The 16784-nt window shown below is 51.3% G+C and overlaps 1 protein-coding gene across 1 annotated transcript in view; it reads left to right on the forward strand.

Annotated features, from left to right (window-relative positions):
* The first annotated feature begins 4000 nt into the window (after nt 1-4000).
* LOC107307387 (protein spinster homolog 1-like) overlaps nt 4001-16784 on the forward strand; it is a 32843-nt gene continuing 20059 nt past the window's right edge. The window contains exons 1-3 of the mRNA XM_085533370.1: nt 4001-4078; nt 5736-5802; nt 11596-11744. Coding sequence (XP_085389496.1) covers nt 11635-11744 — 110 coding nt within the window. The 5' untranslated portion in view covers nt 4001-4078; nt 5736-5802; nt 11596-11634. The remainder of the gene's footprint in view (nt 4079-5735; nt 5803-11595; nt 11745-16784) is intronic.

Below are 16784 nucleotides of genomic sequence, written 5' to 3' on the forward strand. Positions count from 1 at the left end.
TCCTATATCCCCCCATGTCACCCCATATAACCCCATATAACCCCATATCCCCCCATATATCCCCCTATATCCCCCCATATAACCCCATATAACCCCATATAACCCCATATAACCCCATAACCACCCCATATCCCCCCATATAACCCCATATCCCCCCATATCCCCCTATATCCTCCCTTATAACCCCATGTCCCCCCATATATCCCCCTATTTCCTCTCATATCACCCCATATAACCCCATATCTCCCTTATACCCCCCATATCCCCCCATATAACCCCATATAATCCCATATAACCCCATATATCCCCCCATATCTTCCTATATCCCCCCATATCCCCCCATAGAACCCCATAGAACCCCATAGAACCCCATATCCCCCCATATAACCCCATATATCCCATATAACCCTATACAATCCTATATAGGGTTTCTGGGCCCTATTACTGGGCCGTGCCCTTGTTGGTGTGGGTGAAGCATAACCCCATATAACCCCATATAACCCCATGTAACCCTATATAACCCCATAGAACCCCATATAACCCCATATAACCCCATATAACCCCATATAACCCCATATATCCCATATAACCCTATAGGATGGCCCCATAACCCCATATAACCCCATATAACCCCATATAACCCTATAGGATGGCCCCATAACCCCATATAACCCCATATAATCCCATATAACCCCATATAACCCCATATAACCCCATATAACCCCATATAACCCCATATAACCCCATATACCCCATATAACCCCATATAACCCCATATAACCCCATATACCCCATATAACCCCATATAACCCCATATAACCCCATATAACCCCATATCCCCCCATATAACCCCATATCCCCCCATATAACCCCATATAACCCCATATACCCCATATAACCCCATATAACCCCATATAACCCCATATAACCCCATATAACCCATATATCCCCATATCCCCCCATATCCCCCCATATAACCCCATATAACCCTATAATACCCTATATAATCCCCTATAGGGTTTCTGGGCCCTATTACTGGGCCGTGCCCTTGTTGGTGTGGGTGAAGCATAACCCCATATAACCCCATATAACCCCATATAACCCCATATAACCCCATATAACCCCATATAACCCCATATCCCCCCATATAACCCCATATAACCCCATATAACCCCATATCCCCCCCATAGAACCCCATATAACCCCATATACCCCATATAACCCCATATCCCCCCATATAACCCCATATAACCCCATATAACCCCATATAACCCCATATAACCCCATATAACCCCATATCCCCCCATATAACCCCATATAACCCCATATAACCCCATATAACCCCATATAACCCCATATAACCCCATATAACCCCATATATCCCATATAACCCTATAGGGTTTCTGGGCCCTATTACTGGGCCGTGCCCTTGTTGGTGTGGGTGAAGCATAACCCCATATCCCCCCATATCCCCCCATATCCCCCCATATCCCCCCATATCCCCCCATATAACCCCATACACCCCATATAACCCCATATATACCCCATATAACCCCATATAACCCCATATATCCCATATAAGCCTATATAGGGTTTCTGGGCCCTATTACTGGGCCGTGCCCTTGTTGGTGTGGGTGAAGCATAACCCCATATAACCCCATATAACCCCATATAACCCCATATAACCCCATATAACCCCATATAACCCCATATAACCCATATAACCCCATATGACCCCATATAACCCCATATGACCCCATATAACCCCATATATCCCATATATCCCATATAACCCCATATAACCCCATATAACCCCATATAACCCCATATAACCCCATATAACCCCATATAACCCCATATAACCCCATATAACCCCATATATCCCATATAACCCCATATCCCCCCATATCCCCCCATATCCCCCCATATAACCCCATATAACCCCATATAACCCCATATAACCCCATATAACCCCATATAACCCCATATAACCCCATATCCCCCCATATAACCCCATATAACCCCATAACCCTATATGACCCTATATAACCCTATAGGGTTTCTGGGCCCTATTACTGGGCCGTGCCCTTGTTGGTGTGGGTGAAGCATAACCCCATATAACCCCATATAACCCCATATAACCCCATATAACCCCATATAACCCCATATAACCCCATATAACCCCATATAACCCCATATATCCCATATAACCCTATAGGATGGCCCCATAACCCCATATAACCCCATATAACCCCATATAACCCTATAGGATGGCCCCATAACCCCATATAACCCCATATAACCCCATATAATCCCATATAACCCCATATAACCCCATATAACCCCATATAACCCCATATAACCCCATATCCCCCATATAACCCCATATAACCCCATATATCCCATATAACCCCATATAACCCCATATAACCCTATATAACCCCATAACCCTATATAACCCCATATAACCCCATATACCCCCATATATCCCATATACCCCTATAGGGTTTCTGGGCCCTATTGCTGGGCCGTGCCCTTGTTGGTGTGGGTGAAGCATAACCCCATATAACCCCATATAACCCCATATAACCCCATATAACCCCATATAACCCCATATAACCCCATATAACCCCATATCCCCCCATATAACCCCATATAACCCCATATCCCCCCATATCCCCCCATATCCCCCCATATAACCCCATATACCCCCATATAACCCCATATACCCCCATATAACCCCATATAACCCCATATAACCCCATATAACCCCATATAACCCCATATAACCCCATATAACCCCATATAACCCTATAACCCTATAATACCCTATATAACCCCATATAACCCTATAGGGTTTCTGGGCCCTATTACTGGGCCGTGCCCTTGTTGGTGTGGGTGAAGCATAACCCCATATAACCCCATATAACCCCATATAACCCCATATAACCCCATATATCCCCCCATATCTTCCTATATCCCCCTATATCCCCCCATATCCCCCCATATAACCCCATATAACCCCATATAATCCCATATAACCCCATATATCCCCCCATATCTTCCTATATCCCCCCATATCCCCCCATAGAACCCCATAGAACCCCATAGAACCCCATATCCCCCCCATATATCCCATATAACCCCATATATCCCATATAATCCTATATAGGGTTTCTGGGCCCTATTACTGGGCCGTGCCCTTGTTGGTGTGGGTGAAGCTTCCTATTCCACCGTGGCCCCGACCCTCATCGCTGACCTATATAGGGGAACGGCACGGAGCCGGGCACTGGGCTGCTTCTACCTGGCTGTGCCCCTAGGAAGGTAAGGGGTTATGGGGTTCTATGGGGTTATATGGGGTTATATGGGGTTATATGGGGGGATATGGAGCTATATGGGGTTATATGGGGTCTCTATAGGGAGAAATGGGGTATATGGGGCTCTATGGGGTCTCTATGGGGAGAAATGGGCTCTATGGGGTCTCTTGGGGCTCTATAGGATCATAAGGGGTTATGGGGTTTCTATGGGTCTCTATGGGGTCTCTATGGGATGTTATGGGGCTGTATGGTGTCTCTATGGGGCTCTATGGGGTCATAAGAGGTTATGGGGTCTCTATGGGGCTCTATGGGGTGTCTATGGGGTTCTATAGGGACTCTATATATGGGGTTCTATGGGGTTCTATGCGGTTATATGGGGTCTATGGGGTTATATGGGGTTATGGGGTTTCTAAGAGGTTATGTGGGGTTATGGGGTTTCTATGGGTCTCTATGGGGTCTCTATGGGGGCTCTATGGGGTCTCTATGGGGTCATAAGAGGTTATGGGGTCTCTGTGGGGCTATATGGGGTGTCTATGGGTCTCTATGGGGTCTATATGGAGCTCTATGGGGTGTCTATGGGGCTCTATGCGGTCTCTATGGGGAGCAATGGGGTATATGGGGCTCTATGGGGTGTCTATGGGGCACTAAGGGGGGTCTATGGGGTGTCTATGGGGTGTCTATGGGGCTCTATGGGGTCTCTATGGGGGGACAGCGCGGAGCCGGGCACTGGGCTGCTTCTACCTGGCTGTGCCATTGGGAAGGTAAGGGGTCTATGGGGTTATATGGGGGGATATGGGGTCTGTGGGGTGTCTGTGGGGTCTATGGGATCATATAGGGTCTATGGGGTCTCTATGGGTTGCCTATGGGGAGCAATGGGGTATATGGGGCTCTATGGGGTCTTTATGGGAAGGTAAGGGGGTCTATGGGGCTCTATGGGATCATAAGGGGTTATGGGGTCTCTATGGGGTCTCTATGGGTCTCTATGGGGTCTCTATGGGATCATAAGGGGTTATGGGGTCTCTATGGGGAGAAATGAGGTCTCTATGGGGCTCTATGGGGTCTCTATGGGTCTCTATGGGATCATAAGGGGTTATGGGGTGTCTATGGGGTCATAAGAGGTTATGGGGTCTATATGGGGCTCTATGGGGTCTCTATGGGGTGTCTATGGGGCTATATGGGGCTCTATGGGGTCTCTATGGGTCTCTATGGGATCATAAGGGGTTATGGGGTCTCTATGGGTCTCTATGGGGTCTCTATGGGTCTCTATGGGATCATAAGGGGTTATGGGGTCTCTATGGGGAGAAATGAGGTCTCTATGGGGCTCTATGGGGTCTCTATGGGTCTCTATGGGGTCTCTATGGGTCTCTATGGGATCATAAGGGGTTATGGGGTCCCTATGGGGTCTCTATGGGGTGTCTATGGGTCTCTATGGGATCATAAGGGGTTATGGGGTCTCTATGGGGTCTCTATGGGTCTCTATGGGGGTCTATAGGGTCTCTATGGGGCTCTGTAGAGACATATGGGGTATATGGGGCTCTATGGGGTCTCTATGGGGAGAAATGGGGTATATGGGTCTCTATGGGGTCTCCATGGGTCTCTATGGGGGAACGGCACGGAGCCGGGCTTTGGGGTGCTTCTATCTGGCTGTGCCATTGGGAATGTAAGGGGTCTTATGGGGTCTATGGGGCTATGGGGTTTCTATGGGGTTATATGGGGTCTCTATGGGGTCTCTATGGGGTCTATATTGGGTCTATGGGGTGTTATGGGGTCTCTATGGGGTCTATATTGGGTCTATGGGGTGTTATGGGGTCTCTATGGGGAGAAATGAGGTATATGGGGTGTCTGTGGGGTTATATGGGGCTCTGTGGGGTGTCTATGGGGTGTTATGGGGGTCTATGGGGTCTCTATGGGGAGAAATGGGATATATGGGGTGTCTATGGGGCTCTATGGGGCCTTATGGGGTCTCTATGGGGGGTCTATGGGGTCTCTGTGGGTCTCTGTGGGTCTCTATGGGTCCTTATGGGGTCTCTATGGGGTCTCTATGGGTCTCTATGGGGTCTGTGGGTCTCTATGGGGGGTCTATGGGGTCTCTGTGGGTCTCTGTGGGTCTCTATGGGTCCTTATGGGGTCTCTATGGGGTCTCTATGGGTCTCTATGGGGTCTGTGGGTCTCTATGGGGGGTCTATGGGGTCTCTGTGGGTCTCTGTGGGTCTCTATGGGTCCTTATGGGGTCTCTATGGGGTCTCTATGGGTCTCTATGGGGTCTGTGGGTCTCTATGAGGCTCTATGTGGCCTTATGGGGTCTCTGTGGGGTCTCTATGGGTCTCTATGGGTCCCTATGGAGCCTTATGGGGTTCCTATGGGGCCTTTTGGGCTCTATGGGGCCGTGCCCCACTGCTGTGTCTGTCTATGGGGCAGCGGTTTGGGGTACATTGCTGGGGCCAAAGTAAAGGAGGCGGCGTCCGACTGGCACTGGGCACTGAGGGTGAGTGGGGCCCTATAGGGGGGTCCTATCTCCCTCCACTATCCCGACCCCATAACATCCCCCATAGACCCCATAACATCCCCCATAGACCCCATAACATCCCTATAGTGCCCCCCTTGCAGTTCCCCCTCCCACCACACGGTGGCGCTGTCTGTTTCTCCCCATACAACCCTATTGGAGCCCCCTTGCAGTTCATCCTCCCACCACACGGTGGCGCTGTTTCTTTTTCCCCCATATCACCCTATTCTAACCCTATAACCTCCCATTCTGACCCCATAACATCCCATTCTGACCCTATAACATCCCATTCTGACCCCATAATGTCCCCATCCTGACCCCATAACATTCTCATCCTCTCCCCGCAATTCCTGACCCCATAACATCCCATTCTGACCCCATAACATCCCCTTCTGACCCCATAACATCCCATTCTGACCCCATAACAACCCCATCCCAACCCCATAACGTCCCCATCCTCACCCCATAACATCCCGACCCCATAACATCCCCATCCCGACCCCATAACATCCCCATCCCGACCCCATAACATCCCCCATAGACCCCATAACATCCCTATTGGCGCCCCCTTGCAGTTCCCCCTCCCACCACATGGTGGCGCTGTCTGTATCTCCCTATACAACCCTATAGGAGCCCCCTTGCAGTTCCCCCTCCGGCCACACGGTGGCGCTGTCTGTTTCTCCCCTATATAACCCTATTGGAGCCCCCTTGCAGGGTATATTTGGGTATATGGCAATATAGGGGGTATATGGCCCTATAGGGGGATATAGGGCCCTATAGGGGGGTATACGGCCCTATATGGGGGTATATGGTCCTACAGGGGGGTATAGGACCCTATAGGGGGGGTATATGGCCCTATAGGGGGATATACGGCCCTATATGGGGGTATATGGTCCTATTGGGGGATGTAGGGCCCTATGGGGGGGTATATGGTCCCATAGGGGGGTACATGGCCCTATAGGGGGGGCATAGGACCCTATAGGGGGGGCATAGGACCCTATAGGGGGGATATAGGACCCTATAGGGGGGCACACAGGTCTGTTTCTCCCCCATATAACCCTATTGGCGCCCCCTTGCAGTTCCCCCTCCGGCCACACGGTGGCGCTGTCTGTTTCTCCCCATACAACCCTATTGGCGCCCCCTTGCAGGGTATATTTGGGTATATGGCCCTATAGGGAGGTATAGGGCCCTATAGGGGGTATAGGGCCCTATAGGGAGGTATAGGGCCCTATGGGGGGGGTATAGGGCCCTATAAGGGGTATATGGCCCTATAGGGGGATATAGGGCCCTATATGGGGGTATATGGCCCTATATGGGGGTATATGGCCCTATAGGGGGATATAGGGCCCTATAGGGGGGTATACGGCCCTATATGGGGTCACATGGCCCTGAAGAGGGGTATGGGACCCTTTAGGGGGGTATAGGGCCCTATAAGGGGATATAAAGCCCTATAGGGGGGTATACGGCCCTATATGGGGGTATATGGTCCAATAGGGGGGTATAGGAGCCTATAGGGGGGGTATATGGCCCTATAGGGGGATATACGGCCCTATATGGGGGGGCATAGGACCCTATAGGGGGGGCATAGGACCCTATAGGGTGGGTATAGGGCCCTATAGGGGGGCACACAGGTCTGTTTCCCCCCATATAACCCTATTGGCGCCCCCTTGCAGTTCCCCCTCCGGCCACACGGTGGCGCTGTCTGTATCTCCCCATATAACCCTATTGGCGCCCCCTTGCAGTTCCCCCTCCGGCCACACGGTGGCGCTGTCTGTATCTCCCCATATAACCCTATTGGCTCCCCCTTGCAGTTCCCCCTCCGGCCACACGGTGGCGCTGTCTGTATCTCCCCATATAACCCTATTGGCTCCCCCTTGCAGTTCCCCCTCCGGCCACACGGTGGCGCTGTCTGTATCTCCCCATATAACCCTATTGGCGCCCCCTTGCAGTTCCCCCTCCGGCCACACGGTGGCGCTGTGTGTATCTCCCCATACAACCCTATTGGCGCCCCCTTGCAGTTCCCCCTCCGGCCACACGGTGGCACTGTCTGTTTCTCCCCTATATAACCCTATTGGAGCCTCGTTGCAGGGTATATTTGGGTATATGGCCATATAGGGGGTATATGGCCCTATAGGGGGATATAGGGCCCTATAGGGGGATATAGGGCCCTATAGGGGGGTATACGGCCCTATATGGGGGTATATGGTCCTATAGGGGGGTATAGGACCCTATAGGGGGGGTATATGGCCCTATAGGGGGATATACGGCCCTATATGGGGGGGCATAGGACCCTATAGGGGGGGCATAGGACCCTATAGGGGGGATATAGGACCCTATAGGGGGGCACACGGGTCTGTTTCTCCCCATACAACCCTATTGGCGCCCCCTTGCAGTTCCCCCTCCGGCCACACGGTGGCGCTGTCTGTTTCGCCCCATACAACCCTATTGGCGCCCCCTTGCAGGGTATATTTGGGTATATGGCCCTATAGGGAGGTATAGGGCCCTATAGGGAGGATATAGGACCCTATAGGAGGGTATATGGCCCTATAGGGGGGATATAGGGCCCTATGGGGGGGGATATAGCCCTATAGGGGGATATAGGACCCTATAGGGGGGGTATATGGCCCTATAGGGGGATATACGGCCCTATATGTGGGTATATGGCCCTATAGGGGGATATACGGCCCTATAAGGGGGGTATATGGTCCTATGTGGGGGTATAGGGCCCTATATGGGGGTATACAGCCCTATATGAGGGTATATGGTCCTATAGGGGGGATATAGGACCCTATAGGGGAGCTCACAGGTCTGTTTCTCCCCCATACAACCCTATTGGCGCCCCCTTGCAGTTCCCCCTCCCACCACACGGTGGCGCTGTCTGTATCTCCCCATATAACCCTATAGGAGCCCCCTTGCAGTTCCCCCTCCCACCACACGGTGGCGCTGTCTGTATCTCTCCATTCAACCCTATTGGCGCCCCCTTGCAGTTCCCCCTCCGGCCACACGGTGGCGCTGTGTGTATCTCCCCATACAACCCTATTGGAGCCCCCTTGCAGGGTATATTTGGGTATATGGCCCTATAGGGGGTATATGGCCCTATAGGGGGATATAGGGCCCTATAGGGGGTGTATGGCCCTATATGGGGGTATATGGCCCTATAGGGGGGTATATGGCCCTATAGGGGGGTATATGGCCCTATAAGGGGGGTATATGGTCCTATGTGGGGGTATAGGGCCCTATATGGGGGTATACGGCCCTATATGAGGGTATATGGCCCTATAGGGGGATATAGGGCCCTATAGGGGGGTATATGGCTCTATAGGGGGGTATATGGTCCTATAGGGGGATATACGGCCCTATATGGGGGTATATGGTCCTATTGGGGGATGTAGGGCCCTATGGGGGGGTATATGGTCCCATAGGGGGGTACATGGCCCTATAGGGGGGGCATAGGACCCTATAGGGGGGATATAGGACCCTATAGGGGGGCACACGGGTCTGTATCTCCCCATACAACCCTATAGGAGCCCCCTTGCAGTTCCCCCTCCCACCACACGGTGGCGCTGTCTGTTTCTCCCCATACAACCCTATTGGCGCCCCCTTGCAGTTCCCCCTCCCACCACACGGTGGCGCTGTCTGTATCTCCCCATACAACCCTATTGGCGCTCCCTTGCAGTTCCCCCTCCGGCCACACGGTGGCGCTGTCTGTTTCGCCCCATACAACCCTATTGGCGCCCCCTTGCAGGGTATATTTGGGTATATGGCCCTATAGGGAGGTATAGGGCCCTATAGGGGGTATAGGGCCCTATAGGGAGGTATAGGGCCCTATGGGGGGGTATAGGGCCCTATAAGGGGTATAGGGCCCTATAGGGGGATATAGGGCCCTATAGGGGGGTATATGGTCCTATAGAGGGATATAGGACCCTATAGGGGGGGTATATGGCCCTATAGGGGGATATACGGCCCTATATGGGGGGTATATGGTCCTATTGGGGGATGTAGGGCCCTATGGGGGGGTATATGGTCCCATAGGGGGGTATATGGCCCTATAGGGGGTCACACGGCCCTATAGAGGGTATAGGGCCCTATAGGGGGGTATGGGACCCTATAGGTGGTATAGGGCCCTATAGGGGGTATATGGCCCTATAGGGGGTATATGGCCCTATAGGTGGTATACGGCCCTATAGGGGGGTATATGGCCATATAGGGGGGGCATAGGACCCTATAGGGGGGCACACGGGTCTGTTTCTCCCCCATATAACCCCATTGGCGCCCCCTTGCAGTTCCCCCTCTGACCACACGGTGGCGCTGTCTGTTTCTCCCCCATTCAACCCTATTGGAGCCCCCTTGCTGTTCCCCCTCCGGCCACACGGTGGCGCTGTGTGTATCTCCCCATACAACCCTATAGGAGCCCCCTTGCAGTTCCCCCTCCCACCACACGGTGGCGCTGTTTCTCCCCATACAACCCTATTGGCGCCCCCTTGCAGGGTATATTTGGGTATATGGCCCTATAGGGAGGTATAGGGCCCTATAGGGGGTATAGGGCCCTATATGGAGGTATAGGGCCCTATAGGGGGTATAGGGCCCTATAGGGAGGTATAGGGCCCTATAGGGGGTATAGGGCCCTATAAGGGGTATATGGCCCTATAGGGGGATATAGGGCCCTATAGGGGGGTATATGGCCCTATATGGGGGTATATGGCCCTATAGGGGGATATAGGGCCCTATAGGGGGATATAGGACCCTATAGGGGGGGTATATGGCCCTATATGGGGTCACATGGCTCTGAAGAGGGGTATGGGACCCTTTAGGGGGGTATATGGCCCTATAGGGGGGCATAGGGCCCTATATGGGGTATATGGCTCTATAGGGGGTTATAGGGCCCTATAGGGGGGCATAGGACCCTATAGGGGGGCACACGGGTCTCTTTCTCCCCCTATATACCCCCATTGATGCCCCCTTGCAGTTCCCCCTCCGGCCACACGGTGGCGCTGTGTGTATCTCCCCATATAACCCTATTGGAGCCCCCTTGCAGTTCCCCCTCCCACCACACGGTGGCGCTGTCTGTTTCTCCCCCATACAACCCTATTGGCGCCCCCTTGCAGTTCCCCCTCCGGCCACACGGTGGCGCTGTCTGTTTCTCCCCCATACAACCCTATTGGAGCCCCCTTGCAGGGTATATTTGGGTATATGGCCATATAGGGGGTATATGGCCCTATAGGGGGATATAGGGCCCTATAGGGGGTATATGACCCTATAGGGGGGTATATGGCCCTATAGGGAGGTATAGGGCCCTATGGGGGGGGTATAGGGCCCTATAAGGGGTATAGGGCCCTATAGGGGGATATAGGGCCCTATAGGGGGGTATACGGCCCTATAGGGGGGGTATATGGCCCTATAGGGGGATATACGGCCCTATATGGGGGTATATGGTCCTATATGGGGGTATATGGCCCTATAGGGGGATATAGGGCCCTATAGGGGGATATAGGACCCTATAGGGGGGGTATATGGCCCTATATGGGGTCACATGGCCCTGAAGAGGGGTATGGGACCCTTTAGGGGGGTATAGGGCCCTATAAGGGGATATAAAGCCCTATAGGGGGGTATACGGCCCTATAGGGGGGCATAGGACCCTATAGGGGAGCTCGCGGGTCTGTTTCTCCCCATACAACCCTATTGGCGCCCCCTTGCAGTTCCCCCTCCGGCCACAGGGTGGCGCTGTGTGTCCCTATATCTCCCTATATATCCCTATATAATGTATGTATCCTATAGGTGACCCCGGCTCTGGGGGTGCTGGCCCTGGCCCTATTAATGGTGGTGGTGTCGGAGCCCCCCCGTGGGGCAGCGGATGGAGGGGGGGGGGGGCAGCAACGTGGACAACCAGCGACGTGGGTCCAGGACCTCAAAGCATTGGCTGCCAAGTGAGTGTATAGGGGGGATGTATAGATATATAGGGGGATATAGGGGGATATAGGGGATATATAGGGGGATATAGGGGGTATAGGGGGTATATAGGGGGTATATAGAGGGTATGTGGATATATAAGGGGGTATATAGGGGGGATGTATAGATATAGGGGGTATATAGGGGGTATATAGGGGATAGAGGGGGTATATAGGGGGTATGTGTATATATAGGGGGATATAGGGGGTATATAGGGGGGATATAGGGGGTATATAGGGGGATATAGGGGGGATATAGGGGGTATATAGGGGGATGTATAGATATAGGGGGTATATAGGGGGTATATAGGGGGTATATAGGGGGATGTATAGATATAGGGGGTATATAGGGGGTAAATAGGGGGTATATAGGGGGGATGTATAGATATAGGGGGTATATAGGGCGTATATAGGGGACATAGGGGGCATGTATAGATATAGGGGGTATATAGGGGGTATGTGTATATATAGGGGGGATATAGGGGGTATATAGGGGGTATGTGGATATATAAAGGGGTATATAGGGGGTATATAGGAGATATAGGGGGTATATAGGGGGTATGTGGATATATAAGGGGGTATATAGGGAGGATGTATAGATATAGGGGGTATATAGGGGGTATAGGGGGATATAGGGGGTATGTAGATATATAGGGGGATATAGGGTGTGTATAGGGGGAATATAGGGGATATAGGGGGTATGTAGATATATAAGGCGGTATATAGGGGGTATGTGTATATATAGGGGTATATAGGGGGTATATATGGGGTATATAGGGGGGATGAATAGATATAGGGGGTATATAGGGGGGATGTATAGATATAGGGGTATATAGGGGGATGTATAGATATATGGGGATATAGGGGGTATATAGGGAGTATATAGGGGGCTGTATAGATATAGGGGGGATATGGGGGTATATAGGGGGTATATAGGGGGGATGTATAGATATAGTGGGGATATGGGGGTATATAGGGGATATAGGGGGTATATAGGGGGTATGTGGATATATAAGGGGGTATATAGGGAGGATGTATAGATATAGGGGGTATATAGGGGGTACATAGGGGGTATATAGGGGGTATGTGGATATATAAGGGGGTATATAGGGGATATAGGGGGTATATAGGGGGTATGTGGATATATAAGGGGGTATATAGGGGGGATGTATAGATATAGGGGGTATATAGGGGGTATATAGGGGATAGAGGGGGTATATAGGGGGTATGTGTATATATAGGGGGATATAGGGGATATAGGGGGTATATAGGGGATATATAGGGGGTATATAGGGGGTATATAGGGGATATAGGGGGGATATAGGGGATATAGGGGGTATATAGTGGATATAGGGGGTATATAGGGGGTATGTGGATATATAAGGGGGTATATAGGGAGGATGTATAGATATAGGGGGTATATAGGGGGTATAGGGGGATATAGGGGGTATGTGGATATATAAGGGGGTATATATGGGGTATATAGGGGATATAGGGGGTATATAGGGGGTATGTGTATATATAGGGGGTATATAGGGGGTATGTGTATATATAGGGGGTATATAGGGGGTATATAGGGGGTATATAGGGGGGATGAATAGATATAGGGAGTATATAGGGGGGATGTATAGATATAGGGGGTATATAGGGGGGATGTATAGATATAGGGGGTATATAGGGGGGATGTATAGATATAGGGGGTATATAGGGGGATGTATAGATATAGGGGGTATATAGGGGGGATGTATAGGTATGGGGGTATATAGGGGGTATATAGGGGGGATGTATAGATATAGGGGGGATATAGGGGGTATATAGGGGATATAGGGGGTATATAGGGGGTATGTGGATATATAAGGGGGTATATAGGGGGTATGTGTATATATAGGGGGTATATAGGGGGGATGTATAGATATATAGGGGGTAATGTATATATATAGGGGGTATATAGGGGGTATATAGGGGATATAGGGGGTATATAGGGGATATGTATAGAGATAGGGGGTATATAGGGGGTATATAGGGGATATAGGGGGTCTATAGGGGGTATATAGGGGGTATATAGGGGGGATGTATAGATATAGGGGGTATATATGGGGTATATAGGGGGTATATAGGGGGTATGTGGATATATAAGGTGGTATATAGGGGGTATATAGGGTATATAGGGGGTATATAGGGGGGATGTATAGATATAGGGGGGTATATAGGGGTATGTATGCATATAAGTGGGTATATAGGAGGGATATATGGGGTGAGGGGGAATATATGGGGTGAAAGGGGGGATATGGGGCAGAATTAGGGTGTATATGGGGGGATATATGGGGGGTGGGGGGATATATGGGGGTATATGGGGTGATATGGGGGTATATAGGGGGTACATAGGGGGTATATAGGGGGTATGTGTATATATAGGGGGATATAGGAGGTATATAGGGGGGATGTATAGATATAGGGGGTATATAGGGGGGATGTATAGATATAGGGGGTATATAGGGGGTATATAGGGGGGATGTATAGATATAGGGGGTATATATGGGGTATATAGGGGGGATGTATAGATATAGAGAGTATATATGGGGTAAATGGGTGATATAGTGGGGATGTATATATATAGGGGGTATATAGGGGATATAGGGGGTATATAGGGGGTATGTGTATATATAGGGGGGTATATAGGGGGTATATGCATATATATAGGGGTATATAGGGTCTGTATGGGGATCTATAGGGCACTATGGGGTGATACGGGTCCCTATCGGTCTCTGTGGGGTCTCTATGGGTTCCTATGGGGTCCCTATGGGTCTCTATGGGTCTATATGGGGTCTCTATGGGGTCTATGTATGTCTGTGGGTTTCTATGGGATCTCTATGGGTCTCTATGGGGTCTCTATGGGGTCTCTATGGGTCTCTATGGGGTCTATGGGTCTCTATGGGTCCCTATGGGTCTATATGGGACTGTATGGGTCCCTATGGGGTCTATGTTGGTCTATGGGTCCCTATGGGGTCTCTATGGGTCCCTATGGGGTCTCTCTGGGGTCTGTATGGGGTCTCTATGGTTCTGTATGGCTTCCTATGGGGTCTCTATGGGGTCCCTATGTGTCTCTATGTGTTTCTATGGGACCCTATGGGGTCTGTAAGGGTCTCTATGTGTCTGTATGGGTCCCTATGGGGTCTCTATGGGGTCTCTATGGGGTTTCTATGGGGTGGTGTGTCTCTATGGGGTCTCTATGGGGTCTCTATGGGGTTATAGGGTCTCACTGTGATCCCACAGCCGCAGCTTCGTCCTGTCCACGTTGGGGTTCTATGGGTCTCTATGGGGTCTCTATGGGTCTCTATGGGGTCTCTATGGGGTCTCTATGGGGTCTCTATGGGGTGGTGTGTCTCTATGGGGTCTCTATGGGGTCTCTATGGGGTCTCTATGGGTCTCTATGGGGTCTCTATGGGTCTCTATGGGGTCTCTATGGGGTGGTGGGTCTCTATGGGTCTCTATGGGGTCTCTATGGGGTTATAGGGTCTCACTGTGATCCCACAGCCGCAGCTTCGTCCTGTCCACGTTGGGGTTCTATGGGTCTCTATGGGGTCTCTATGGGGTCTCTATGGGATATATATGGGGTGGTGGGTCTCTATGGGGTTTCTATGGGGTTTCTATGGGGTGGGGTGGATCTATGGGGTCTCTATGGGGTCTCTATGGGGTTTCTATGGGGTGGGGTGGATCTATGGGGTCTCTATGGGGTCTCTATGGGGTTTCTATGGGGTGGGGTGGATCTATGGGGTCTCTATGGGGTCTCTATGGGGTTTCTATGGGGTTTCTATGGGGTGGGGTGGATCTATGGGGTCTCTATGGGGTCTCTATGGGGTTTCTATGGGGTGGTGTGTCTCTATGGGGTCTCTATGGGGTCTCTATGGGGTTATAGGGTCTCACTGTGATCCCACAGCTGCAGCTTCGTCCTGTCCACGTTGGGGTTCTATGGGTCTCTATGGGGTCTCTATGGGTCTCTATGGGGTCTCTATGGGGTCTCTATGGGGTCTCTATGGGGTGGGGTGGATCTATGGGGTCTCTATGGGGTCTCTATGGGGTCTCTATGGGGTGGTGTGTCTCTATGGGGTCTCTATGGGGTCTCTATGGGGTCTCTATGGGTCTCTATGGGGTTTCTATGGGGTTTCTATGGGGTTTCTACGGGGTAGTGTGTCTCTATGGGTCTCTATGGGGTCTCTATGGGGTTATAGGGTCTCACTGTGATCCCACAGCCGCAGCTTCGTCCTGTCCACGTTGGGGTTCTATGGGTCTCTATGGGGTCTCTATGGGGTCTCTATGGGATATATATGGGGTGGTGGGTCTCTATGGGGTTTCTATGGGGTCTCTATGGGGTGGTGGGTCTCTATGTGTCTCTGTGGGGTCTCTATGGGTTCTATGTATGTCTGGGTCTCTATGGGATATATATGGGGTGGTGGGGATCTGTGGGGTCTCTATGGGATATATATGGGGTGGTGGGGATCTATGGGGTCTCTGTGTGTCTCTATGTGTCTGTATGGGTCCCTATGGTTCTCTATGGGGTTCCTATGGGATATATATGGGGTGGTGGGGATCTATGGGGTCTCTATGGGTCCCTATGTGTCCCTATGTGTCCCTATGGGTCCCTATTGCTCTGTATGGGGTCTCTATGTATCCGTATGGGGTCTGTATGTGTCCCTATGGGGTCTCTATGGGGTTTCTATGGGGTTTCTATGGGGTGGTGGGTCTCTATGGGGTCTCTATGGGTCCCTATGGGGTGGTGGGTCCCTATTGGTCTGTATGGGGTCTCTATGTATCCGTATGGGGTCTGTATGTGTCCCTATGGGGTCTCTATGTGTCCCTATGGGTCCCTATTGGTCTGTATGGGGTCTCTATGTATCCGTATGGGGTCTGTATGTGTCCCTATGGGGTCTCTATGTGTCCCTATGGGTCCCTATTGGTCTGTATGGGGTCTCTATGTATCCGTATGGGGTCTGTATGTGTCCCTATGGGGTCTCTATGGGG

Source organism: Coturnix japonica, unplaced genomic scaffold (genome assembly GCF_054131305.1).
Source record: "Coturnix japonica strain WE unplaced genomic scaffold, WE-NBRP24 Scf058, whole genome shotgun sequence".
Taxonomy (NCBI): domain Eukaryota; kingdom Metazoa; phylum Chordata; class Aves; order Galliformes; family Phasianidae; genus Coturnix; species Coturnix japonica.